General features: G+C 46.4%; 1 protein-coding gene across 1 annotated transcript; it reads left to right on the top strand.

The window, feature by feature from the left end:
* Window positions 1-8,286: 8,286 nt before the first annotated feature.
* Window positions 8,287-25,006, top strand: LOC103766641 (myosin heavy chain, skeletal muscle, adult-like). Its single transcript, XM_018073082.3, has 38 exons — window positions 8,287-8,508; window positions 8,596-8,739; window positions 8,831-8,987; window positions 11,663-11,690; window positions 11,787-11,898; window positions 11,984-12,076; window positions 12,206-12,269; window positions 12,362-12,460; window positions 12,567-12,670; window positions 12,771-12,909; window positions 13,452-13,570; window positions 13,669-13,818; window positions 14,554-14,724; window positions 15,503-15,812; window positions 15,966-16,042; window positions 16,264-16,351; window positions 16,446-16,563; window positions 16,847-16,970; window positions 17,058-17,194; window positions 17,299-17,554; window positions 18,559-18,801; window positions 19,016-19,192; window positions 19,277-19,422; window positions 19,510-19,600; window positions 19,688-20,077; window positions 20,230-20,356; window positions 20,535-20,653; window positions 21,124-21,320; window positions 21,691-21,874; window positions 21,961-22,126; window positions 22,290-22,414; window positions 22,554-22,862; window positions 22,958-23,161; window positions 23,408-23,533; window positions 23,626-23,796; window positions 23,885-23,989; window positions 24,135-24,230; window positions 24,851-25,006. Exons 1-38 carry the CDS (start codon window positions 8,302-8,304, stop codon window positions 25,004-25,006), a joined length of 5,829 nt encoding a protein of 1,942 aa, XP_017928571.1. The 5' UTR covers window positions 8,287-8,301.
* Window positions 25,007-25,856: the final 850 nt, after the last annotated feature.

Genomic DNA, 25,856 nt, shown 5'->3' with positions numbered 1-25,856 from the left:
CCTCATCCAGAAGGACACAAAGGTCAAGGAGAATTTTGCATTGTATGCTTTTTAACTCGATTTTTTTTTTTAGTGGCAGACATAGACCTCTCATCTGTATCTGTTGGCCTAACTGGGTTCTTCTTCCAGATCCCCAGGTCCTTTCTGCTCTATGGTTGGCAGAGGTTCTGTCAGAGGTGATCTGAAACATCAGAAAAATTGAAAAGTTACTGCAAGGAACACATTCAGGAGAGGTCTCCTTTGATACAGATGTCCCAACATCACACTTGAATCCAGCTTGGAGCCCTAGAGCTGCGCCTGAGTGGCTCAGTGGAAGAGGCACTTGCACCTTCAGCAGGCTTTTCTGGAAGTCATGTTACTCTGTTGGTCATATGAGATGTTTCTGAATGACTTGTGCTTGATGTTTTCAATCCCACAAAGTGGACAACAGCCTTTCAAACACATGATCTGAACAGGATTCTGTTCGTATACATGTAGGACAATGAGTGTCTTTATATTCAGGTCAGAAATCACTGTTGGCTGTATTTGCTCTGGAGAAAGCCTTTGGGCCTCAGCTTCTCGGTGAGGGAGTCACAAAGAAACATTCAAATATGAAAATTATGCAGAAAGCCAGTGCAAAATGACATTACACAGACAGACAGAGTTTTAGCAAGGTGTAGTGGGTTGACCCTAGCCAGATACCAGGTACCCATTAAAACCACTCTCTTACTCTCCCTCTGAAACTGGACAGAGAAGAAAAAAAACCCAAAAAAACAGCTAAGGATTCACGAGTTGAGATAACAGCTAGGAGAGGTCACTTGCTGATTACCTTCACGGGCAAAACAGACTCAAAGTGGGGGTAGTACCTAAATTTATTATTAACAGGATAAGAACCAAAGAGTGAGAAATAAAATAGTCTTAAAAACACATTCTCCCCACCCCTCCTTCCTTCCATGTTCTCCCTCCTCTTCAATCTCTTTCCCCTGAGTCTCTTTCTACCTGCATCTTTCCCATGCCATGCTATTCTGAAGCAGTAAAATATTTCAAGGCCTAGATCAGAGGACATGTTCATCATATGAGTATAATCAGTGTTACGTTGGAAACTACTGATGCTTATTGACTTGAATGAATTATCCCCAAAGATACAGTCAGTATGAAAGAAATGCCAATGCCAGCAGTGCAGGGCGATGGGGAATGGGGGTTACAGTCAGTTGTTGTTTCTGCCGCTGCTCAGGGAGAGGAGTTGGAGTCCTTCCCCTGCTCCCGTGGGGTCTCTCCCACGGCAGACAGTCCTCGATGGACCTCTCCAGGGTGAGTCCATCCCTTGGGCAGCAGTTCTTCCCAACCTGCTGTCCCGTGGGTCACTCCTCCATGGGGTCAGTCCTTGACGGATGAGCTGTACTGTGTCCCCCACAGGGGCCACAAGTCCTACCTGGGAAAAAACTGTTCTGGCCTGGGCTTCCCTCTCCATAGCCTGCAGGTCTCCAGCAGGACCCTGCCCTATCCTGGGCCTTCCACAGAGTCACAGCCGCCTTCCTGCATCCACCTGCTCCAGCATGGGCTCCTCCATGGGCTGCAGGGGGGTCTCTGTACCCTGATGCTCCCCCACGGGCACAGGGGCAGAGCTGCCCCACCCTGCTCTGCACCACAGGCCACAGGGGCACAGCTCCGGCACCTTGAGCACCTCCTGCCCCTCCTTCTGCACTGCCCTTGGGGTCTGCATTGCTGTTCCCATGTTCTCACTCTGCTCTTCCCTGGCTGGAGTTCTTTCTGCGCAACAACCTTCTGTTCCTAAATATATTATCCCAGAGGTGTTACTGTCACTCCTAGTTGGCTCAGCCTTGGCCAGTGGTAGGAAGTCCATCCTGGAGCCGGCTGGCATTGGCTCCATGGGACAGTGGAAGCTTCCTAGCAGCTTCTAACAGAAGCCACCCTTGTAGCCCCCCTGCTACCAAAACCCAGCCACAGAAACCCACTACACAAGGATTTCTCATTGCCCTGAACTGTTTTTTTACTTCGTTGCAATGAGGTGCAGTGCCAGGACAAGTCTCACCAGGTGGGACTGCACAGCCTGCACTACACTCCTATGTCACTAACACAGAACACACTGCTCTCTGAAGTGTGGGACTGCAGCAGTCTTGCAAATCTGCATGAAAGGGGACAGGATTTCATCATAATTCTAAACTTTCATCTCCAAAGTATGCAGCTCCCATTGGAACTTTTGCTCTTCGAGACTGAAAAAGAAATGTTAAAGAGAAAAGTGTTAGTTAGCAATTAAAGAACTCTCCATTTTGAAATGAATGAGTTTGTCTCCTGGATTCCTATAGGAGTGACAGCTGAGATTAGTTCAAGCCCTTTCCATTCCAGCAAATCTTTTGCTGCATCAACTTCTCGTATACAATGCACCCACATGACCGCATCTTCTTTCTCTGCTGCCTGTCCTTACTCACTCATTTGTTTTTCTTCTCTTTACATTCCCTATCCCTAACCCTTCTCAGTTTCCCCACTGAGTGTGTTTCTCATCCTTCTCGCCCTCACCCACCATGACATGTCCTTGGAGGGACATGAGCCCTTTCCCTGCCCAGGCACAGGATGGGACAGACACACACACACTGCTCCTCTGCTCTCCCACCTGCACCTGGGCTTAGCCTATGCAGGCCTGTGGTCTGTCAGAGGAGCAGCACATCTGTGCAGATCCTGCATATTCCTGGTGCCTTCCATGGCCCTGAGTGCCTCTCAGTTCCTGGTCAGGCCATCAGGGACCCCAATCACCTGAGGAGGAGCTGAAGTGGCCCCAGGCACAGGAGACGCTGCAATCTGTGTAGGCACCTGAACCTGCTCTCCAGAACATCGACCCACAGCAGGAGGTTTCCTGCTGGAGCAGAACTGAGTGGCTCTGAGCTCTCTCCAGCCTCACTAGCAGGGGTTGTTTGCTTTATCCTATGAGCTTCATGCTGTTAGGGAAATAAGCATGACTTGGAGTCATGCTTTTAATCTTCATTTAGTGGCAGTAATAATTTACTTATTTGCACCCAATTTCACTCTGCAATGCATCTTGTTATCCCCCTGAATCTCTTTCTACCTGCATCTTTCCCATGCCATGCTATTCTGAAGCAGTAAAATATTTCAAGGCCTAGATCAGAGGACATGTTCATCATATGAGTATAATCAGTGTTATGTTGGAAACTACTGATGCTTATTGACTTGAATGAATTATCCTCAAAGATACAGTCAGTATGAAAGAAGTGCCATAACTACCAATCTTCAGGAAAATTTACAGAACTCAAAACTCAGGAGTCACAATTTCTCAATACAAGGCAGGATGTGAAGGTTCTCTTATGAATCTATAAACTAGGACTTCTTCATCTACTGCCCACTGAGTGAATGCCCCAGTGGATCAACAAATATCCCCAAGACATGTCTGAAATTATTAGGACTGTCCTGGGAAACTAGTGAAAACAGGAAACTAATGAGACTGTCAAAGGTAGTTGATGAGCATATAAAAATTATAAACTGAACAGAATTTCACTGTTGCACCATAATGAAAGAGGAAATAGGACCTCTCATTTTATTTTCTACCGTAGTGGAATTTGCTGGCTGCCAGAGGGCAACATGTTTATAGTAAGACAAGATGCAAAGGCCTTCTTAGCCAAATGTAAGAAGTCAGCAGTGTTCCTCTTCAATCCTCTTTTTTCAAGTTGTAAAACAGAATGGATGAGCACTATATGAAGATCTGGCCACTCTTTTCCTAGGTTTATTTTTGGCAGTAGTTTCTGACACCTGAACAAGGACCATGGGGCTTCTTCCACTAGTGATCCCATTGAAACTCATGGATAAAAGTAATGAAGAAAGTATCACACTTCCAGAATGTGAAATTTCTTCCACACTGGAATGTTATTAACTCAAGTCTCCAGTTCACAATACAAATCTAAAACCCAATGTGAGATTTTGCCTGGCCATAGGCTGGAATCTGTGTCTATGTCTACATATTTTCACTTAGAGTGTGACATGTTGCTAAGTATTCCCTCTCCCTCTCTGCCTTCTAACACAGTGTCTGATGGAGGAGAAGTTATATCTTAAGGACTGGCAGAGAGTGAGGCAGCTGCCTGATGTCTTTCTCAAGATGCTCTATTTTTAGCATGCTTGAGTCTCTTCTTCATGGGAAATGTCAGCACTGCAGCACCTTGCCCATGCCAGTTTCCTCTGTCATCTGGTTGGCAGAGCTAAGCCTTGACTCTTCCTCTTCATCACCACCAACCCTAATGATCACCACCATCCTATGTGAGTCAAGGGGAGGTCATCACTGATGACCAGGAGGAGCTGGTGGCTACAGATACAAGTGCTATAAAGAAATTATTTTAAATGAGATTGTTAAGGTTTTTCAGCAATGCTTTTACTTCATACCTTTGACAACATTGTGTCATGACAACCTGGGTTTCACTGCTGATGAGGGAACAGCCATCTACAAGCTGACAGGGGCTGTCATGCACTACAGGAACCTGAAGTTCAAGCAGAAACAATGGCAGGACCAGGTAGAAGTGCATGGCACAGAAAATCCTTAGCAACTAACCTTTTAATAAAGAAATCAGTTTTGTGAAATATTTTTTTTTTCCCAGACAGGACAAAAGCTATTGCTTAATCATGTGAAAACTAAATAATGTTTCTTTTAGTGTACATGAATCTGTGAACCTGATTCTCTGCTCCCTGGCATCTCTTACTAAATGGTGCTCCTTCAGTTTGTTTTTTGATGGGATATTTTAATGCATTTTACCATTTGGCACACAGAGAGTTTTGACAAGTTTTAAGAAGACAAAATGTCCCTAGTTTCATGCATAGGCTCTAGACCTTGCTTTGTCATGTATATCCTTCTCCTAATGACAGTACAGACCATGGCCTATTGAAATATAAGAGCTTTCTTAGACTGTGACTAAGAAGTCTGGTTGTAATCCTAATGACTTTTTAAAGTGAAAGTTATTAAAATAACTCATTTATAAATGTGTTAAAATATTCAAAGAAGGTTTTCCTACTGATAACTGCATTCAGAAAAATACCAATATTGGCTTTCATGGCTTTCATAGTTTTTCTGTATTCAGCGTTGATTGTGACACTAGATCAAAAGATTTGCAATCAAGAATTTTGAACATTAAAGGCATTTCTGACACATACACACACAAAGATCAAGTTCCAGTCCATGTCCAAAGATCAATTTTTAATTTCTCTCTCTTGTCTTTCAGTTGCTGACAAGGGTCTGTACTCAGCAGAGCTGCTCTGATCCTATGTTATACTCAAGTCAAAGTTGGGAATAAATTTGTAACCAAAGGTCAAACTATGGAGGAAGTAAAATACAGGAATACATAGTAAAATACTAGGAATACATTTCTCTTCAGAAATCTAAAATTTGTTAATATTTCTCTGTGCAGTAACTTCGTGCAATTTCCTTTTTCTTCCGGTGCACCTTTGTCAAATGCTGTGTTTGAGAAGATGTTCCTGTGGATGGTTGTTCACCTCAAACAACAGCTGGACATGAAGCAGCCCAGGCAGTACTTCATTGTGTCCTGGACATTGCTGGCTTTGAGATCTTTGATGTAAGGAACAGGGTTTTCCCAACATCTTCATGGAAGGAACAATGGTTGTTAAGAAAATTCTAAGACTCCTTTCATGAAGAGTCTGACTAATCTAGTGGCCTTCTATGATGGAGTGACTGTTTTAATGGACAAGGGAGAGCAACTGAGGTCATCAGCCTGGACTTCTATGAGGCCTCAGATATGGTCCCTCACAACATCCTTGCCAGTAAATTGGAGAGCTGAGGTACCAATGGATGGACTGTTAGATGGATAAGGAATTGGCTGCATAGCTGCATCCAAGAAGTTATAGTCCAAGACTCAATGTCCAAGTGGAAATTAGTAGTGTCCCTCAGGGGTTCATACTGGAATCAATACTACTTGGTATCTTCATTAATGACATATTGAACTCTATTTAGCAAGGGAAGAGAATGGAGTTGAAATCACTTGAGAAGAGCCAGGGGCTGCTGAGACTTTAGCAAGAAGCAGGGAAACACCAGTATATTGTCTTAAAGAAATTAGGGCAAACTCCTCTAACAGGGGATGTGGCCCAGCTGAAGCACCTCTCTACCAGTGCCATAGTATGGGAAACAAACAGAAGGAGCTGGTTGCCACTGCCCAGGTGGGCACTATGGCCTGATTGCTACCACAGAAACTTGTTGGGATGGATTGTGTGATTGGAATGCTCTGACTGACAGCTATAAACTACTCAGAAAGGACAGTCAAGGAAGAAGAGGTGAGAGATTGCCCTGATAAGATGCATCCCCCTGTAAGCCATTATCACTCACACTTGAGAAGTCATGGCTGTCTGATGAAGTTCCCACTGATGGAAAAAGGGGAAACAAAACCCCCACTTTTAAAAAGGGGCATAAGGAAGACCCAGGGAATTACAGGCCACTCAGTCTCACCTCTGTGCATGGCAAGATCACGGAACAGATCCTCCTGGAAAATATGCTGTGGTACATTGTCTGGATGATCACACTCAAAGAGTTGTGGCTTGAATTTCATGTGGAGACCAGTGATAAGTGGTGTCCCCCAGGGCTTTGTTTTGAGACCAGCATTATTTAACATATTTGTCACGTACATGGACAGTGGGATTGAGTGCACCATCAGCAAGTCTGCTGGTGACACCAAGCCATGTGTTGAGTGTTGAGGGCAATGTATTGGAGAGAAAGTAGATTCTGGTTAAATATAAGAGTGACATTTGTTAAGGCAAGGCCAGTGAGACACTGGAACAGACTGGCCCCAGATTACAGGAATGCCTCATCATTGGAAGTGTGCAAGCTCAAGCTGAATGGGGCTTTGAGCAACCTCATCTAGTCAGAGATATCCCTGCCCAGCAGCAGTCTTGCACTAGATTATTCTTTTAAGGTCCCTTCCAACCCAAACCATTCTGTGCTGCTGTTCTCTAAGTTCTGTACGTCCAAGGCAGTCCGAGAGACAGTCAGTCCATTGCCCAGAGAGACAGGGCTTCTGATGTGCCCCTGCACTCACTGTTTTACACAGGTTGTTTCTGGGCTCCTCCTGGGCAGGACAAAGGGTGTTTCCATCAGCCTCCCCCCTCCACCGCACAGGGAGCCCACAGGTGAGCTCTGGGTTTGAACTTCAAAGAAGTGTGTGCTTTTCCTTGGAACAAGCTGTTCATGCCCGGGCCACTGCTTGGTGTTGGATCTCCTTGGATCACAGGCACCATTTGTTCTGACCTTGCCCCTGTGCTCTTCCCTGAGCTTTATCCTCTGAGCTCTTTTAGCAGTCAAAATGCCAATGACCAGGAGAAGAGCATGTTTAGAGCTGATACTGTTTAAAGCAGCTCAAGTGACAGTACAAGATGCTTGTGATGGGGTGCAAGTGCTGGACTGAGGATGTATCAAAGTTGCACCACAGTTATGCAACAAAAGTCTGCCTTGAGTCCAGGAGGAAATTACTGGAAATGTAGCAGTATAATCTATTGGTCCTACATCCAAGTTCTCCAAGTGCTTTGACTAATTGAGATTCTGTCCTTATGTTTCTAGACAAATTATTTATAGTCAATACATTCACAGCATTGGTAAGATACAAAACATTTCTATCTCCTTAAATCAAATGACAATTATGCCCTTAGTTCAGTTTGCCAGACAATGCCTTGCCAAATAATGTTTGCCAAAAAATGTTTTGACCGAAGAAAGAGGAAGAATCCAGAGCATCTGCCAACCAGACTCTATAAAAGTGTCTTTGCAGTGCTCTGCCCCGTCTCCTAGAACAGTTTCAAGGTAAGTGCACTGTGTCTAGTGATTTGCTGAAATTAAGTATCCCCCATTATTGCATATTATGCAATATATTTTTCCCTTTGAAACTGGTCTCGAACTAAGTTTTTTCATCTGCTTTCAAGGCAGTCATATATTTTCTATCTATACTCTTTTTTTATTATATTTCATATTAGAATAACAACGTTCCTTTAATGTATTTCATATTCTCAAATATGATGGTACAACCCATAAAGCCAAAGTACAATCTGCACAGTGTCATAAGAAACAAATAACAAGAATTTTTAAAAGGTTATTCTATATTAATCAAAGATGAAACAATATTTTTCTCTTCTGGGTTTAAATCATTAAAGAGAAGGAAGGCAAATTTTGCCAGTTTTAGCAATTCTAGTATGTGCTACATTTGAAAGCATTGGAAAAGGTGTCCTTGCAAGCAAGATACATTAATGATCTGTGGATACTACATTTGTTTTGTCCCTCAGGGTTCTCTGCTGACGTGCCTTCAGTAAAGCGCAGACATGACGTCTGCAGATGCTGAGTTGGCCATCTTTGGGGAGGCGGCTCCTTACCTCCGAAAATCAGAAAAGGAGAGAATCGAAGCCCAGAACAAGCCTTTTGATGCCAAGACATCTGTCTTTGTGGTTCATCCTAAAGAATCCTTTGTGAAAGGGAAAATTGAGAGTAAGGATGCAGGCAAGGTCACTGTCAAGACTGAAGGGGGAGAGGTGAGTAAATGCAAGATTTACAAATGAAATGTCGTTCCCACTTTCGGTTCTTAGATGACATACATGAACCTCTCTATTCTCTGGCAGACCCTGACCGTGAAGGAAGATCAAGTCTTCTCCATGAACCCTCCAAAGTATGACAAAATTGAGGACATGGCCATGATGACCCACCTCCACGAACCCGCTGTGCTGTACAACCTCAAAGAGCGTTACGCAGCCTGGATGATCTACGTAAGTGGCAGCAGCAGCTTCCTCTGGGCAGCTGGAGGAACTGCTCTGCCAGGCCCAGGGGAAGCCAACGTGCTGTGTCCCTTCCTCGCAGACCTACTCGGGTCTCTTCTGCGTCACTGTCAACCCCTACAAGTGGCTGCCCGTGTACAACCCGGAGGTGGTGTTGGCCTACCGAGGCAAGAAGCGCCAGGAGGCCCCTCCACACATCTTCTCCATCTCTGACAACGCCTATCAGTTCATGCTGACTGGTGAGTTACTCAGTTTTCTTTAAAACTACTTGGCTGTGAACACTTGCAGAAGAGGAAAAAAAGTCTTTTCACTGCACAGTTTAGTTTAATGTTGTTGTGAGGGTGATGCTTTCTCATCATTGGAAATAGTGAGATTTTCCCTTGGTTGAGGATTGGGTTAGAGACCATTTAGTCAAACCTGACATCCACAAATACCTGGGCCCTGATGGGATGGACCTGTGAACTCTGAGGAAACTGGAGGACACCACATCTTGGCCTCTCTCTCTCATTTGAATGGTCATGGCAGTCCGGAGAGGATTGTGAGGACCAGAAAAAGCAAATGTCACAGGAGTCTTCAAAAAGGGCAAAAAGGAGGATCCAACGAGCTGCAGGGCTGTCAGCCTCACCTTAATCCCTGGAAAGGTGTTAGAACTGCTCGTCCTGGAGGCCATCTCTAAGAATGAGGAATACAAGACGATGGTCAGGAGTAGTCAGCGTGGATTCACCAAATGGAAATCATGCTTACCTGACCTGATTGCCTTCTGCATTGGGACAACTGCACGGAGGGGTGAGGGTGAGCAGTGGATGTTGTCTACCTGGACTTCAGCAAGGGTTTTGACACTGTTGCCTATGATATCCTCATAGGCAAGCTCAGGAAGAGCAGGCTGGACAAGTAGATGGTGGATTGAGTACTGTCAAAATGGCAAGTCTTACAGGGCTTCAATAGTGGCTCAGAGTCTACTTGGAGGTCTGTCAACTGTGGTGTCTCCCATGGGTCAATACTGGGCCCAGCACTGTTTAATTCCTCAGTGACTTGGATGAGGGGGTTTGCTGATGGCACAAATCTGGGAGTAGTGGCTGATTCCCCTGAGGGCTGTGCATGTTACAGAGATGGGCAGAGAGAACCTGTCTGAAATTCAACACAAGTGGGTGCAGAGCCCTGCACCTGTGAAGCAACAACCCCGTGCAGCAGCACAAGCTGGGGGCTGATCTGGGGGGAAAGCAGCTCTGTGAGGGGCCTGGGGGTCCTGCTGGAAAACAAGATATCCACGAGCCAGCAGTACACCCAGTAAGATTCATTTCTGTAGAAGTCAAACCACCAGCAGTCTCTAAATCAACTACCAGGCACGTCAATTTACGTGACTTACGAAGATACAGAAGAAAGATGCACTCTTTTAAAAGACAAGTCTTGCCTTACAAAACTGCTGATTATTTTAGCAAAGGAGAGCTGGTCGAGGTAATCTGAATTCAATGAAATACTTCCGTACAGCTGCAAAGCAGCTATTCTTAACGTATTTTTTATACTTGCATTCAGTAATAGTTATAGAATTGAGAAAATTCAAAAAGAACTGCTTAAAAATATGGAAGACATAGTAAAAATATTTTTTACAGTTTTCATAGTGCAAAGATTTAATCAATGAAATCACACAGGAATCTGTCCTAGGCCTTAAGCTGTTCAACATTTTTTAAAATGATCTGGAAATTATGACAATATTTCTGATTTGACCAAGTCCTTCAGGTCAGTAAAGATGCAGTATAATACTGAAGAATTTCAAGGGGACTTATTGACATTAAGTTCTTATTCAGTGATGGTGCAACAAATTTTTGTGAACAAGAGTGTAAAACAATTGGCACTGGGAAAAAAACCCCTCATTGACAAGAACTGCTGCTTCTGTTATAAATATCCTTAAATACTGCTTCAAACATTTGGTCTCAATGACAATAAATGTATGAGATAAAAAGTTGGAAATTGAAGATCACTGAGCAAGAAGTAGAGACCAAAACAGAAAGCATCATTATATCATGGTTGTTACAAAGGAGTATCTGCACCTTGTGTGCTGTGTGCATTTCCAGCCTTCCTTCTTCACAAAAGAACATTGTCAAATGGAAGTGGTCAAGATGAAGATGAAAAGGCTTCCCTAAGGTAGAATAGGATGTCTGCACTGGTAACTGTAGAAAAATGATTTTTGCTACTTTATAAAGTTATGCATGGCATAGAGAAGGTGAATAGACAAGACAGAGTACAGGAAAAAACAAGCTTACCACGAGGAACATTTTTTTCCTTCATCATTAAATAGTTTAAAAACTCAGCAGATTGAATGATAAAAGTTGAAGCAACACAAAAAGAGGTGAGCATGGGTTAAAAAAGCAACCAGACAAAATTCTGGAAAGCAAACTCAGCCTAAGCTACTGCACACACAAATATCAAATTGAGGTCTGGAAGTATCAAAATTTCAATATTCTAGAGCATGAGAGACTGTTCTGGTAAAGATTTATGAAATTCCCATGATTTTCTTTACGCAAAAATCAACTGGCTACTGACATAAAAAACATTTAGGGGTCTTGCGGACTGATGAGGAGTACTTGTTGCTTGTGTTGTAAAGCTTATGAGAAACACATGACCCAGTTCACCTCAGCTGACTGATAGATCATTTAATCAGCAATTCTACAAAACTGCCCCTTAGCTGAAATCATTTTCATAAAGAAAATGAGCAGGTTGACATGAAGAGAATATCCAGAAAAAGAAGCACATTTGCTACCCCTGCCAAGCATATCAGGGCTGACATATCAGCTTCCCAGCTGCAGCTGGGAACATTAAAATGTTTGAAAGTGGTGACAGTAGAGACATTTATGAAAGGAATTAGCTGCCTATTGCCAGTGCACTAATAATCTCTTCATTTCTGCCTCTTCCCCAGATCGGGAGAACCAGTCCATCCTGATCACGTACGTACACCCCCTGCTCGGGTCCCTGAGGGGCTGCCCAGGGCCAGGGCCCCTCCTGCCTGACCACACTCTCTGCTTCTCTCCTTGCTCTGACAGCGGAGAATCCGGTGCCGGGAAGACTGTGAACACAAAGCGTGTCATCCAGTACTTTGCAACAATTGCAGCCAGCGGGGAGAAGAAAAAGGAGGAGCAGTCAGGCAAAATGCAGGTGAGTCAGGAAGAACAGACTGGACACTTGGGCTGTCATTGCCCTGTTGACTCAACACAGTCAGTGAATAATTTTCCCCCTGCAGGGGACGCTTGAGGATCAAATCATCAGCGCCAACCCACTGCTGGAGGCCTTTGGAAACGCCAAGACCGTGAGGAACGACAACTCCTCGCGCTTTGTGAGTTGGTGACTTGGACAAAATCTCTCCCTCTCATGGCAGGACAAGTGATACCTGAGCAGGTCTCCATGTAAAGGAGATGTCAGAGAAAACCATCCAGATTCAAATGCTGCTGCTTCTCCTTAACAGGGCAAATTCATCAGAATCCACTTTGGGCCCACAGGCAAACTGGCTTCTGCTGATATTGAAACTTGTAAGAGACTCTCTTGGACTGGTCCCATCCCTTCCCAAATTCCCACCTCCGTGTGCATTGCTGTGCCTAACTCTTTCTACCTTCCTGGGCAGATCTGCTGGAGAAGTCCAGAGTCACTTTCCAGCTCAAGGCAGAAAGAAGCTACCACATCTTTTATCAGATCATGTCCAACAAGAAGCCAGAGCTAATTGGTAGGAAGGAGCATTATGGCTTTCTGAGGATGAACCCTGAGCAACAGTTCCCTCTGTCACTTGCTTGGCAAAACTAAGCCTGTGCCTTGCCTCTTCCTGCTTTCAGACATGCTCCTCATCACCACCAACCCTTATGATTTCCACTATGTGAGTCAAGGGGAGGTCACTGTTCCCAGCATTGATGACCAGGAGGAGCTGATGGCAACAGATGTGAGTAACACAGCAAAAAGGTCTCTACTGTGCATATCTTGAGGGTGACATCGCTGACCCACTAAGGACATGTATTTGAATTCATGCTTTTTTACTGCAGAGTGCCATTGACATCCTGGGCTTTACTCCTGATGAGAAAACAGCCATCTACAAGCTGACAGGGGCTGTCATGCACTATGGGAACTTGAAGTTCAAGCAGAAACAACGAGAGGAGCAGGCAGAGCCTGATGGCACAGAAGGTATCAGCAAATTCAGTGACTGATTTGTTTAAAGCACTTGTCTGTCTCCAGAGATGATATGTTAAGCCTCCAAAGACAGACCTCTGTTGGGCTGAGTCTCCACATACAACACCGAGAAACCCATCTTTGTATATAGTCCATCTAAATGCAGAGGTGTTTTCTCAGCCATGGGAAGTTCCATTATTCTGTCCAGTGATAGTCTTTCTCTCTCTTGAAACCCTTCAACCATTAAGAAACCATGATGTCCAGTTGTATTTTTGGTGAAATAACTCCCCTAAGCTTTGCTACCCAGAAATCCATGTGCCACTGCATGCTCACCTCATGCATTACTAGAGGCTTTTGGGATTCTTCTGGGAAATTCCAGGTTCAAGCTACTCCTATCTAAGCCATACCTCTTCTTGCTTTCGAAGAAGGCCATCATTAGCTTGCACAATTCACATTCCTTCCCAAGCTTTCTGTATGGGATCAGATAAATGCTCTTCCATTCCTAAAATATGAACACCATCCATGAAATACTTTTCTCTTCCTTTCCCCATCTCTAGTGGCTGACAAGGCTGCCTACCTGACGGGCCTTAACTCAGCTGAATTTCTGAAGGCCTTGTGTTATCCCCGAGTCAAGGTTGGGAATGAGTATGTGACCAAAGGTCAAAACGTGACACAGGTAAAATCTGGAGGTTGACAATGCATGGCTTGAGGGAGTACATGAGCATTCTTCTGTGACCCCGGGAGGGAACTCTGGTCCTGTCTCCTCTGCTTTAGGTGAACAATTCAGTGGGTGCCCTGGCAAAGGCTATGTTTGAGAAGATGTTCCTGTGGATGGTTGTTCGCATCAACCAACAGCTGGACACGAAGCAGCCCAGGCAGTACTTCATTGGTGTGCTGGACATTGCTGGCTTCGAGATCTTTGATGTAAGGAACAAGGATTTGACACCCTAGTCAAGCGAGGAGCGAGGAAGGGTCATGAGGACTCAGACACACACTTCTTTTTGAGAGGATTCAAAAGTTTATCCTTCTCATCTGATTTTTCTAGGAACTCCTCCCTCTTCTCTGTCACTGTAGCCCCCTCAAAAGGCTTTGCTGACAAACACCAATTCTAACATTGCCTTTCTGGCAAACAGAGGCCCGTGAGCTCACAAAGGTTTCAGGCTTTGCAAACAGAGAGAGAGCTCGAGGACTAAGGCTCACACAGCCTTGGGGCAAAGGGCTGGATGCTCTTGGAAAACCAAGGAAAGGCTGTGCCGTGGGCAAGCTCCCAGCATGTTTCCTGAGCACGGAAACCCCCAGATTATTGATGCGAGGGCAGAGAAATCCTTGGGTGGGACACTGAGGAGGTTTCCACTGTCCAGGAGGTCAGAAACCTGCAACACATACCCAATGGAGCAGCTGAGGTTACCAAAGGATTTGCTGTTGAGTAGCACAGGGAAAAAGAATTGTAGCTTGATTTCAGAGGCAACGATAAAAAAATCCTTCGAGGCCAGGGAGTGGTACAATAGAAGCCCTGCTAAGGAAACACAGGCTGGGACAGTAGGGTTGGGGATGGTGTTTCAGCTGTGGAACTTCAACCAGCCTTAGGAGAATGCCAGCAAAGGCCTGTGGTGTTTGGCACGCTTTGAGAACCCGTGCACCTTTCCTTGCTTTGGCCAGTTCAACAGCTTTGAGCAGCTGTGCATCAACTTCACCAATGAGAAACTGCAACAGTTCTTCAACCACCACATGTTCGTGCTGGAGCAGGAGGAGTACAAGAAGGAGGGAATTGAGTGGGAGTTCATTGACTTTGGGATGGACCTGGCTGCCTGCATTGAGCTCATTGAGAAGGTACCTCTCCCATACACATGTATGATGAATGCTGGAATTATGTGATGTTTCTGAGGCAGGTTCAGCTCAGAACCAGACATGCAGCATCAGTTAAGCAAAATATTTTGCACTGAAATTTAGTTTCATCTGGGGAAGAGAAATGGGGAAATGCACCTCTGTGTCATCAGTCCTGCATTTTCTGGTCTTCAAGCTTGGAAAAGTAGCCTGGACTCCCACCAGGAGTGAGAGTGCTTTTAAAACAAAGCAAAGTCAGTTTCCTTTTCTTTGTCCTTTGAAGGCTCAAATCTGAAGTCCACAGACAAATCTGGGCAATAAGTATCATCTCACTGGACCTCCCACAACCACAGGGCCTCTTGTGGCTCTTTTCCCAATTATGTTTCTGTTTAGCACTGCTCCCTCTAATTCTGCACCAATTCCAATGTGCATTGGACAGACATCCTTACCAGTTCCATGAAGATTGGCTGCAGGGAGGCAAAGGGAAGGCAGAAATAGGCTCCCTGCCTGAGAACAACTCCTGACAAAGGCAGGCCCTCATCCAGGCTGGGATGCTAAAGCACCCCAGTAGTACCTCTGATGTTCGTAGCACAGGCTTCTTGTCACTGTCATAGAATCACAGAGTGGTCTGGGTTGGAAGGGAACCTAAAGAACATCTCGTTCCAACCCCCTGCCAGAGACAGGGACACTTTGCCCTAGACCAGGTTGGTCAGTGTCCCATCCAATGTGGCCTTGGACATTTCCATTATCATCTTTATTTGTCATTTCCTGTGATACCTTCCAGCCCATGGGCATCTTCTCCATCCTGGAAGAGGAGTGCATGTTCCCCAAGGCAACTGACACCTCTTTCAAGAACAAGCTCTATGACCAGCACCTGGGCAAGTCCAACAACTTCCAGAAGCCCAAGCCTGCCAAAGGCAAGGCTGAGGCCCACTTCTCCCTGGTGCACTACGCTGGCACAGTGGACTACAACATCACTGGGTGGCTGGAGAAGAACAAGGACCCCCTGAATGAAACTGTCATTGGGCTGTACCAGAAATCATCTGTCAAGACCTTGGCCTTACTCTTTGCCAACTATGGGGGAGCAGATGCAGGTCAGTTCAGTGAAAATTGTATTTTTAGTGTGGGACAAATTTTTCTCAGATTTAAAGCCACAAACACTAAAATTGTAAAGCTACTTTGTGTTCTGTATTTCCTAATTGCAATATCCACATTCTAATACTTTTTTTTTTTACTTTGATACACAGACAGTGGTGGTGGTGGTGGCAAGAAAGGAGGCAAGAAGAAGGGTTCTTCTTTCCAGACTGTCTCAGCTCTTTTCAGGGTAAGAGCAGAATCCATTGCCTCATTAAAATATCCTCTGAAATAACACAGGAATTCCTGGAGAAGACCCAGATTCATATTTATAGAAATTTTACACCAAAATAATCATGCATTTCTTGTATGTCAAGACACAGAAAGAAACACTCACTTTTTACATGAACATCACAGTCAGCATGGGATTATTCCTTGATTTAATCTAAAATTTACCTTGTAATCTCACAGGAGAATTTAAACAAGCTGATGGCCAACCTGAGGAGCACCCACCCTCACTTTGTACGGTGCATCATCCCAAATGAAACAAAAACACCTGGTAAGGACACCCAAGAGGAGGAAAACTTGAGCAGCAGAAGCTCCTTTCCTGAGAGTCAGAGAGCGGGGTAGTCACTAATGCTGGTCTTTGTCAGGTGCCATGGAGCACGAGCTGGTGCTGCACCAGCTGCGCTGTAACGGCGTGTTGGAAGGGATCAGGATCTGCAGGAAAGGGTTCCCCAGCAGAGTCCTCTATGCTGACTTCAAACAGAGGTAAGAGCACTGCACCTTTCTGCTCATTCAGACCAAGCCTGATCATCTTAAAAACTTGAAACATTTTACATTGGCATGTTTAATTGTGAAATTATGATTTATTTTATGTTGATTGTAGGATTCTCTTGGGTTCTGAGATAATGGTGTGAAAGGTTCACTTTCACTGTCTTGAGAGGATGCCCTCTCTAAAAGCTGACATTACTCAGCTACTGCTGAGTAGGCTGTGAGCTTCAGTTACAGTTTCAGAAATGTAAATTTCTTCATGTTCTGCTTTCTTCTACAGATATAGAGTGCTTAATGCCAGTGCTATCCCAGAGGGACAGTTCATGGACAACAAGAAGGCTTCTGAGAAGCTTCTTGGGTCCATTGATGTTGACCACACCCAGTACAGATTTGGCCACACCAAGGTAGAATGAAGTCCTGTATTCAAACACTGTGTCCCCCAGCCATGCACTACCCAAGACCAATGTATTACAATCTTGCCTTTTTTCAAGGTGTTCTTCAAAGCTGGGCTGATAGGTGTGCTGGAGGAGATGAGAGATGAGAAACTAGCAGAGATCATGACCATGATACAAGCCAGGTGCAGAGGTTTCTTGATGAGAGTCGAGTACAAGAGAATGGTGGAAAGGAGGTAGATACTTCTCAATCATTTGTTGTGTTCCACTGGTAGTTGGCTAATTGAGTCTAATTTCACCAAACACAGAGTATTCAGTAACCATGTGAATTCATTTTCAGGGAGTCCATCTTCTGCATCCAGTACAACATTCGTGCATTCATGAACGTCAAACACTGGCCCTGGATGAAGCTGTTCTTCAAGATCAAGCCCTTGCTGAAGAGTGCAGAGTCTGAGAAGGAGATGGCCAACATGAAGGAGGAGTTTGAGAAAACCAAGGAAGAGCTTGCAAAGTCTGAGGCAAAGCGGAAGGAACTGGAGGAGAAAATGGTAGCACTGGTGCAGGAGAAAAATGACCTGCAGCTCCAAGTGCAGGCTGTGAGTATCACTGTTTGTTTCTCCCTGGAAAAAGAATGATAAACTGTCAGAAGGCATCTTATCCTATGCAGTAACTCGCAGGAACTGATGAGTAGTAGAAAACAGTCTAAATCACACCTTCTAAGGCACTGTAATGCTGAGGAAACAGGCACTGGCATGGGCAGGGTGAGACCTATGGCAGCCCCACACGACACTCACCATTCCTGCTGTCTGAGGAAAGAGCCATGAAACAGCAGCCAACATGTGCTGCACATCTGAGAGCTCTGAACTGGAAGGGAAACATCTCAGCTTTCAAAAAAGTGCTTCTGTCTAAAGCAGTAAAGGCAAACCAGGGAAGCACACACTTTTCCCATCTACAGCTACACTAGAAGGCCTTGATTACTTTCAGAAACACAGATACTTCCCATTCAAACTCAATTAGGAAAAGGCAGTTTCTTAACACCAAATGAAGTGATCAACTAGTTAAGGAAATGCTTGATGTGGTCTTTAAAGAAGCCACAGAGGTAGATGAGGGCAAGAACTTTATTGGTCTTGCAGCAATTTTAATGCCTGTAGGAAAGTGATAAGTACCTTTCTCAACTAATTTATTGTCAGAAATGTAAAAGCCATTACATCCCAAATATTTTAAGACTTCTGTTGAGACAATTAAAAAGAAAAAGCTGCTAGATGCATTTTCCATCAGAAAAATAAAAAACACTAAGCCCTTGCTCCTGACGAAATTAGTGATGGAAGTAACCGCTGTTCGGTTGTGCTTTTGTGTTTGTACTATGAAGCATTGTCATGGGCACTCAACCAGTGAGGCATATTTAGGAGACAGAAATTAGAGAATAAATATTGATTCCAAATGATGAGGTTTACAGTAAACACCAGTCAAGATCTTCCAGTTGCTGGACTTAAAAGTCAGGTTCAGCTCCCATTTTAACACAAGCCTACTCAGTGATACAAAAGACAGAGCAGAGAAAGTTCAAAATACTACAACTCACAAAATTCTGTCTCCCCACCAGGAAGCAGATAGCCTGGCTGATGCTGAGGAAAGGTGTGACCAGCTCATCAAAACCAAAATCCAGCTGGAAGCCAAAATTAAGGAAGTGACTGAAAGGGCTGAGGATGAGGAGGAAATCAATGCTGAGCTGACAGCCAAGAAGAGAAAACTGGAGGATGAATGTTCAGAGCTGAAGAAAGATATTGATGACCTTGAGCTAACACTGGCCAAGGTGGAGAAGGAAAAGCACGCCACTGAAAACAAGGTACACACACAGGGAGTCACATTAAAGGGTCAAAAAATCATTGTTTCTAGGAGCAAAGGAGCAACCTAAGGATGTGTTGGCTTTCAAGCACATGAGCTGGGCCTGACCTAAGCAGTGAAAAGTGCAACTTGTGGCTAAGCACAGCAGAGGGAGAATTTCCCTGAATCACCAAGCAAGTTTTCAACTGAATTTTGATAATTGCTCATATTTGTAGGTGAAAAACCTCACAGAGGAGATGGCAGCCCTGGACGAGACCATCGCCAAGCTGACAAAAGAGAAGAAAGCCCTCCAAGAGGCCCATCAGCAGACCCTGGATGACCTGCAGGCAGAGGAGGACAAAGTCAATACACTGACCAAAGCCAAGACCAAGCTGGAGCAGCAAGTGGACGATGTAAGCCCACGGACACACAGCAGGAACAGACAGGTATGGAGTTTGAGCTGGCTGGTGGAGCACTGATGGCTTTGTTCTGTGTAGCTGGAAGGGTCCCTGGAGCAAGAGAAGAAACTGCGCATGGACCTGGAGAGAGCCAAGAGGAAACTGGAAGGAGACCTGAAGCTGGCCCAGGACAGCATCATGGATCTGGAGAATGATAAGCAGCAGCTGGATGAGAAACTGAAGAAGTGAGTGTGGCCCTGGGACACCTCAGTGCTGGGCTGCAGCTCTTGTCTTTTTCCTTTGAGCTGTAACCCACTTTGCTTTGCCCAAAGGAAAGACTTTGAAATCAGCCAGATCCAGAGCAAAATCGAGGATGAACAAGCCCTGGGCATGCAACTACAGAAGAAGATCAAGGAGCTGCAGGCAAGTGTCTGCCCTTCCCCTGCCTGCCCCAGGCTCGGCTCAGGGAGGAGGAGGGCACGGGCGTGAAGGGTCCCTCGTGTTCTCCAGGCCCGTATTGAGGAACTGGAGGAGGAAATCGAGGCCGAGCGAACCTCTCGCGCTAAAGCAGAGAAGCATCGGGCTGACCTGTCCAGGGAGCTGGAGGAGATCAGCGAGCGCCTGGAAGAAGCAGGAGGGGCGACGGCAGCTCAGGTGGAGATGAACAAGAAGCGGGAGGCAGAATTCCAGAAGATGCGCCGGGACCTCGAAGAGGCCACGCTGCAGCACGAAGCCACGGCTGCCGCCCTGCGCAAGAAGCACGCGGACAGCACAGCTGAGCTGGGGGAGCAGATCGACAACCTGCAGCGCGTCAAGCAGAAGCTGGAGAAGGAGAAGAGCGAGCTCAAGATGGAGATTGATGACTTGGCCAGTAACATGGAGTCTGTCTCCAAAGCCAAGGTATGGAATTGCAGTAGAACATGCTCGCAGGGCCAAGGTGTGGCACAAAGGCTGCATCTACCAGTCACATTCCCACAGACAATATCCCTGCTGTGAGAATGAGGCAGAGTGCAGGCGTTCATCTCCTTCCCTTCCCTGTGTTTGCTCCCTAGGCAAACCTGGAGAAGATGTGTCGCACACTGGAAGATCAGCTGAGTGAGTTAAAAACGAAGGAGGAGCAGAATCAGCGCATGATCAATGACCTCAATACTCAAAGAGCTCGTTTGCAGACAGAGTCAGGTGAGACATCCTCATTCCTCAAGTGCAGTGGGAGGACCTGCACGCCATGAGCACGCCTTTGGGTGCAACGTGACAACTGGTATAACCTCTCAGGCCACTCCTAGTTACATGGCTTTACAGGCAGAAAGGGTGATAGGATTAATAATCTGGTTCCCTTTTTTCCCTTTACCCTTCCCAGGTGAATATTCCCGCCAGGTGGAGGAAAAAGATGCTCTGATTTCTCAGCTGTCTAGGGGCAAGCAAGGATTTACCCAACAGATTGAGGAACTCAAGAGGCATCTAGAGGAAGAAATCAAGGTATGGAAGCTCCCTAGTGTCCACAGCCTGGATCACCCCTGGATATAGGATCTGGAGAATCCTATAGTCTGACCCAAGACAGGTTCCATGTTCTTTCCCCAAACACCTGTAGGACTGGAAGGAACACCAATAGTACACAAACTTCTACTCGTGAGCTGGAGAGGGAAGGATGTGTGATGCTTTAGATGCTGGAGGAAGCACTCCACAAGGCTTTCTTGCCATTCTGATGATCCTCTCTAAGACAGGATTCAGCCACACATGTCAAAACATTTACACAAAGAGCTGATTACTGTCCCCAGAGCACCTGTCACTAACATGTCCTGATCCTCCAGACACATCAGTAAGGGCTCCATCAGATGCCAGCTCTCTATTTGCCTAATTAGAGGTTCATTCTAATTTCGCTGCCAATTTCGGTGTCAAGAGGCATCTCAAGACAAGTGTTAGAGTTACCCACCCCCATGTCCCCACAGGCCAAGAACGCCCTGGCCCACGCCCTGCAGTCCGCTCGCCACGACTGTGACTTGCTCCGGGAACAATATGAGGAGGAGCAGGAAGCCAAGGGGGAGCTGCAGCGCGCCCTGTCCAAGGCCAACAGCGAAGTGGCCCAGTGGAGAACCAAATACGAGACGGACGCGATTCAGCGCACGGAGGAGCTCGAGGAGGCCAAGTACGTGGGGAGTGGGATGAGAAATGACTGCAGAAGACTGAGAGCGGTCAAGGGAAATAGAAGTCTCTGAGTGGGCTGAGATAGGGTTAGGATGAAGGCAGGGATATACTGTCTTTGTGGTGAAGGGAAGGCAGGGCAGGGAGGAGAAAAAAAGTGTATATTGGAAGGGAAAGCACAGGCTTTAGGGCTAGAAGTGCTAAGACAGGCCTAAATCCTTCATAGGTGCTTGGACACAGAAGAGATAGATCCTTTAGGATCTGTGAAAAGTGCTCAGCTGGAACCCCCCAAAGTGGCCAACTGCCCACTCATGGCAGTGCAGAAATGACTCCCTTCTAAGCTCTAAGCTGCCACTGTGCTCATCTCCTCCCAGGAAGAAGCTGGCACAGCGCCTGCAGGATGCAGAGGAACACGTTGAAGCTGTCAATGCCAAGTGTGCCTCCCTGGAAAAGACAAAGCAGAGGCTGCAGAATGAAGTGGAGGACCTGATGATTGATGTGGAGCGATCCAATGCTGCCTGCGCTGCTCTGGACAAGAAGCAGAAGAACTTTGACAAGGTCTTTTGGGCTCCAGCTCTGGGACTCCTGGGCAGAGCCTCCCCCCGGGATGGCCACATCCCTACTCACGCCCCGTTTCTCTTCAGATCCTGGCAGAATGGAAGCAGAAGTATGAGGAAACGCAGGCTGAGCTGGAGGCCTCCCAGAAGGAGTCTCGCTCCCTCAGCACGGAGCTGTTTAAGATGAAGAATGCCTATGAGGAGTCCTTGGACCACCTGGAAACAATGAAGCGGGAGAACAAGAACTTGCAGCGTAAGTCCCTGGCCCTCTGCTCCGGGATGGGCTTTCTCACCAGCTGAGCATTGCTGCGGGGTCTGTGCCTGCAGCTCTGCAAAGATGCCTGTCACCCTGGTGGGACAGGGCCCTTCCCATTCTGCTCTGGGCCTGAGCAAGCCATTGGTCTTTGTTCCCACAGAGGAGATTTCCGACCTCACGGAGCAGATTGCGGAGGGAGGAAAGGCAATTCATGAGTTGGAGAAAGTCAAGAAGCAAGTTGAGCAGGAGAAATCTGAACTGCAAGCCTCCCTGGAGGAAGCTGAGGTACATACACTACTAAAAATTATTGTAAATGTTTTGGAGATGTGGCAGAAAAGGAAGCCTAGGTTTCATTAAGACCCCTGTTAAAGATGGCTTAGAAAGTAAGTGGTTGTCTAAGTCACTGTTCCTGATGCATATCCAGGCCTCTCTGGAACACGAAGAGGGGAAGATCCTGCGCCTGCAGCTGGAGCTCAACCAGGTGAAGTCTGAGATTGACAGGAAGATAGCAGAGAAAGATGAGGAGATTGACCAGCTGAAGAGGAACCACCTCCGAGTTGTAGACTCCATGCAAAGCACCCTGGATGCTGAGATCAGGAGCAGGAATGAAGCCCTGAGGCTGAAGAAGAAGATGGAGGGAGACCTGAATGAAATGGAGATCCAGCTCAGCCATGCCAATCGACAGGCTGCCGAGGCACAAAAGAACCTGAGAAACACACAGGGAGTGCTCAAGGTCTGTTCAGCAAAACTACAGATAGAGAGACCCCTGATATTTTTGGCACTCAAGCACACACTGGTGCCTTGTAATTCCTCTTGTCTCTCTTGCAGGACACCCAGCTACACTTGGACGATGCTCTCAGGACCCAGGATGACCTGAAGGAGCAGGTGGCCATGGTGGAGCGCAGAGCAAACCTGCTGCAGGCTGAAGTTGAGGAGCTACGGGCAGCCCTGGAGCAGACGGAGCGGTCGAGGAAACTGGCTGAGCAGGAGCTCCTGGATGCCACTGAACGTGCACAGCTCCTCCACACCCAGGTCAGGCATTGCTGGAAATTAATCCCATCCACAAGGGATAAAAAAGAGGGAGATTGTCCCGCACCTTGTAAGTGATTACTGTGTAAACACCTGATGAAATGTGCTGTCCCTCCAGCCAGCCTCCCATGCCCAGTTTAATGCAAGTCTCTTGCATTAAAAATTTTCCTAAACTCTACTTGCACTTTCAGACCTTGGTGTGCAGGCATTTGGACTGACAGCACCATTCCTGTCTTTCCTGTTGCACAGAACACCAGCTTGATCAACACCAAGAAGAAGCTGGAGACAGACATTTCTCAGATTCAGAGCGAAATGGAGGATACGATCCAGGAGGCCCGCAATGCTGAAGAGAAGGCCAAGAAGGCCATCACAGATGTGAGTCGGGGCTCCTTTCATTGCTGATGGGGATGTATTCTCCCCAAAATGTCTCCAGCCCCACAAGGGCTTTGACCTTTTGCTCTGCTCAGGCGGCCATGATGGCAGAAGAGCTGAAGAAGGAGCAGGACACCAGTGCCCACCTGGAGAGGATGAAGAAGAACCTGGACCAGACAGTGAAGGACCTGCAGCACCGTCTGGAAGAGGCCGAGCAGTTGGCCTTGAAGGGAGGCAAGAAGCAAATCCAGAAGCTGGAGGCCAGGGTGAGTAGGGCTGTGTTGGTGCATGAGTGACCCCATCTCTTGGAGAGACACCCCCAGGGAAGCTGCAGGGACGGGCTTCTCATTGCAGGTGCGGGAGCTGGAAGGGGAGGTTGATGCTGAGCAGAAGCGCAGCGCTGAAGCCGTGAAGGGTGTGCGCAAGTACGAGAGGAGGGTGAAGGAACTCACCTACCAGGTAAGGCTGGAGGCCTCCTTGGGCTTGGACAGAGTTTTCTCACAGCAAGTCTCATTTTGCACACACCATCCCCAAGGGGATTTCCTAACCCTGTGTGATGCAGAACCAGGAATTCATTCTCCTTCCTCCTTACCATCTCCTCTAGTCTGAGGAAGACAGGAAGAATGTTCTCAGGCTGCAGGATCTGGTGGACAAGCTGCAAATGAAGGTGAAATCCTACAAGAGACAGGCTGAGGAAGCTGTAAGTATTGCTGGAAGAATGGGCAAGGGCCACCTTCCATTGGGGCAGCACAGGCATTGAATGAGGCTGAACACCAGGAAAGGGGCTTGAAAGAAACTCCCGAGACACAACAGCCTTGGCCTCACTGTTTTGCTGTCGTGTCATGAGGCCTTGGTGAGCTCTGGGCACTTTGCAGTCGGGGATGAACTGAGGCAAGTTCTACAGCCTGTTTCATATGGGAGGTCAGAGCAAACAAACCCAGGGGCCACATTCACTCACTGAGAAGTTCCTGAATCTCTGCTAATAGTCAGCAGCAGAATGCTTCAGGATCTTTCTCAGCCTGATAAGTGACACTGATAATCAGGCAGCAAGTAGTGGGAGAACAAGAGCACAAGTGACAAATCCAAGTGACAAAGCTTCTCCTCACGTATTACACAGTCCTGGTGATGCTTTTCCTAGAGGGGTCCTGGGAAGGGGAGGATGAGGAGGTTGGGGTGAGCTGACATGTGAGCAGTGGTGGGAGGGGGACGGAGGTTTGTGCCTCCCCCCAGGGAAGAGCTGCAGCCCCACAAGGCTGAGGTGCAGGAGGAGTGAAATCCCTGCCCTGGGCTCCTCACCACCAACTCCCTCTCCCCACACAGGAGGAGCTCTCCAATGTCAACCTCTCCAAGTTCCGCAAGATCCAGCACGAGCTGGAGGAAGCCGAGGAACGGGCTGACATTGCAGAGTCACAGGTCAACAAGCTCCGAGTGAAGAGTCGGGACATGCATGGGAAGAAAATAGAAGAAGAAGAGTGAGGATGTCACAAAGCAGCAAAGTGATCTGAGGGCTGCACAAAATGTGAACTCTCTGTCACTTCCTTCAATCATTAGTCTTTGTAGCCATTTCAATGAGTAGATGATAAAACTTGTAGATTCCTTTCTGTGAACACCATGAGCAATGTTTTCATTTGTTTCTGGTTTTAAAGGTTAGATCTGTATCACCATTAGTCTTTGATCAAAGTCTTGTCTTTTAATACCTCTGTTCACCCATGTCACAACACAGCTTTTAGTCATCTAGTTCCTTACTACTTGTCCCTTCTTTATTTCTTAGGAGCTGAGTTATGAATAGAAATTTAACATCACATGAAGAGAAATCAAGGACAAGAATTCTTGACTGAACTCCTGTGAGTTCAGTCTTCCTACTGTTGTATCTCAGACAACATCTTATATTCACCCATACAGCACCTCAGCACCTTGCAGCTGTGCAACTGGCAGGTGTGAGCTGCTCCTCTTGCTGGCCTCTATCCAAGACAGACTTGTGGAGGGCTGATAACCAAAAGAGTTTATGTGTTTTTGTGAAGCTGACAGAAGGTGTTCTTTCATCTCCACTATTTTTTTTGATTTTAATTAGAAGACCATTACCATGGACTAAAACTGGAGAAGGTTGGTGACAGTTCTATGATAATTCCTTTAATTCCTATAAATCAGATCAATGTCTACAAAAGCTGAGTTTCTAGCACGCTACTCTGAAACTCCACCCTGCCTGGGGGAATCTTTCTTTCCTCGTGAGAAAGCCCAGCTGTGCAGTGTGGTGCTTTCCCTACTGACAGTGTAGAAACCCAAGGCCTTGACTAGAGTTTTTCTCACTTGCTTATGGCAAGAGAGG

This window comes from Manacus vitellinus, unplaced genomic scaffold (assembly GCF_001715985.3).
Source record: "Manacus vitellinus isolate BGI_N305 unplaced genomic scaffold, ASM171598v3 scaffold_24_pilon, whole genome shotgun sequence".
In the NCBI taxonomy this organism is placed as follows: domain Eukaryota; kingdom Metazoa; phylum Chordata; class Aves; order Passeriformes; family Pipridae; genus Manacus; species Manacus vitellinus.
Note: the sequence above shows the minus strand (reverse complement) of the source record. Positions and strands in the feature narration are given on the sequence as shown.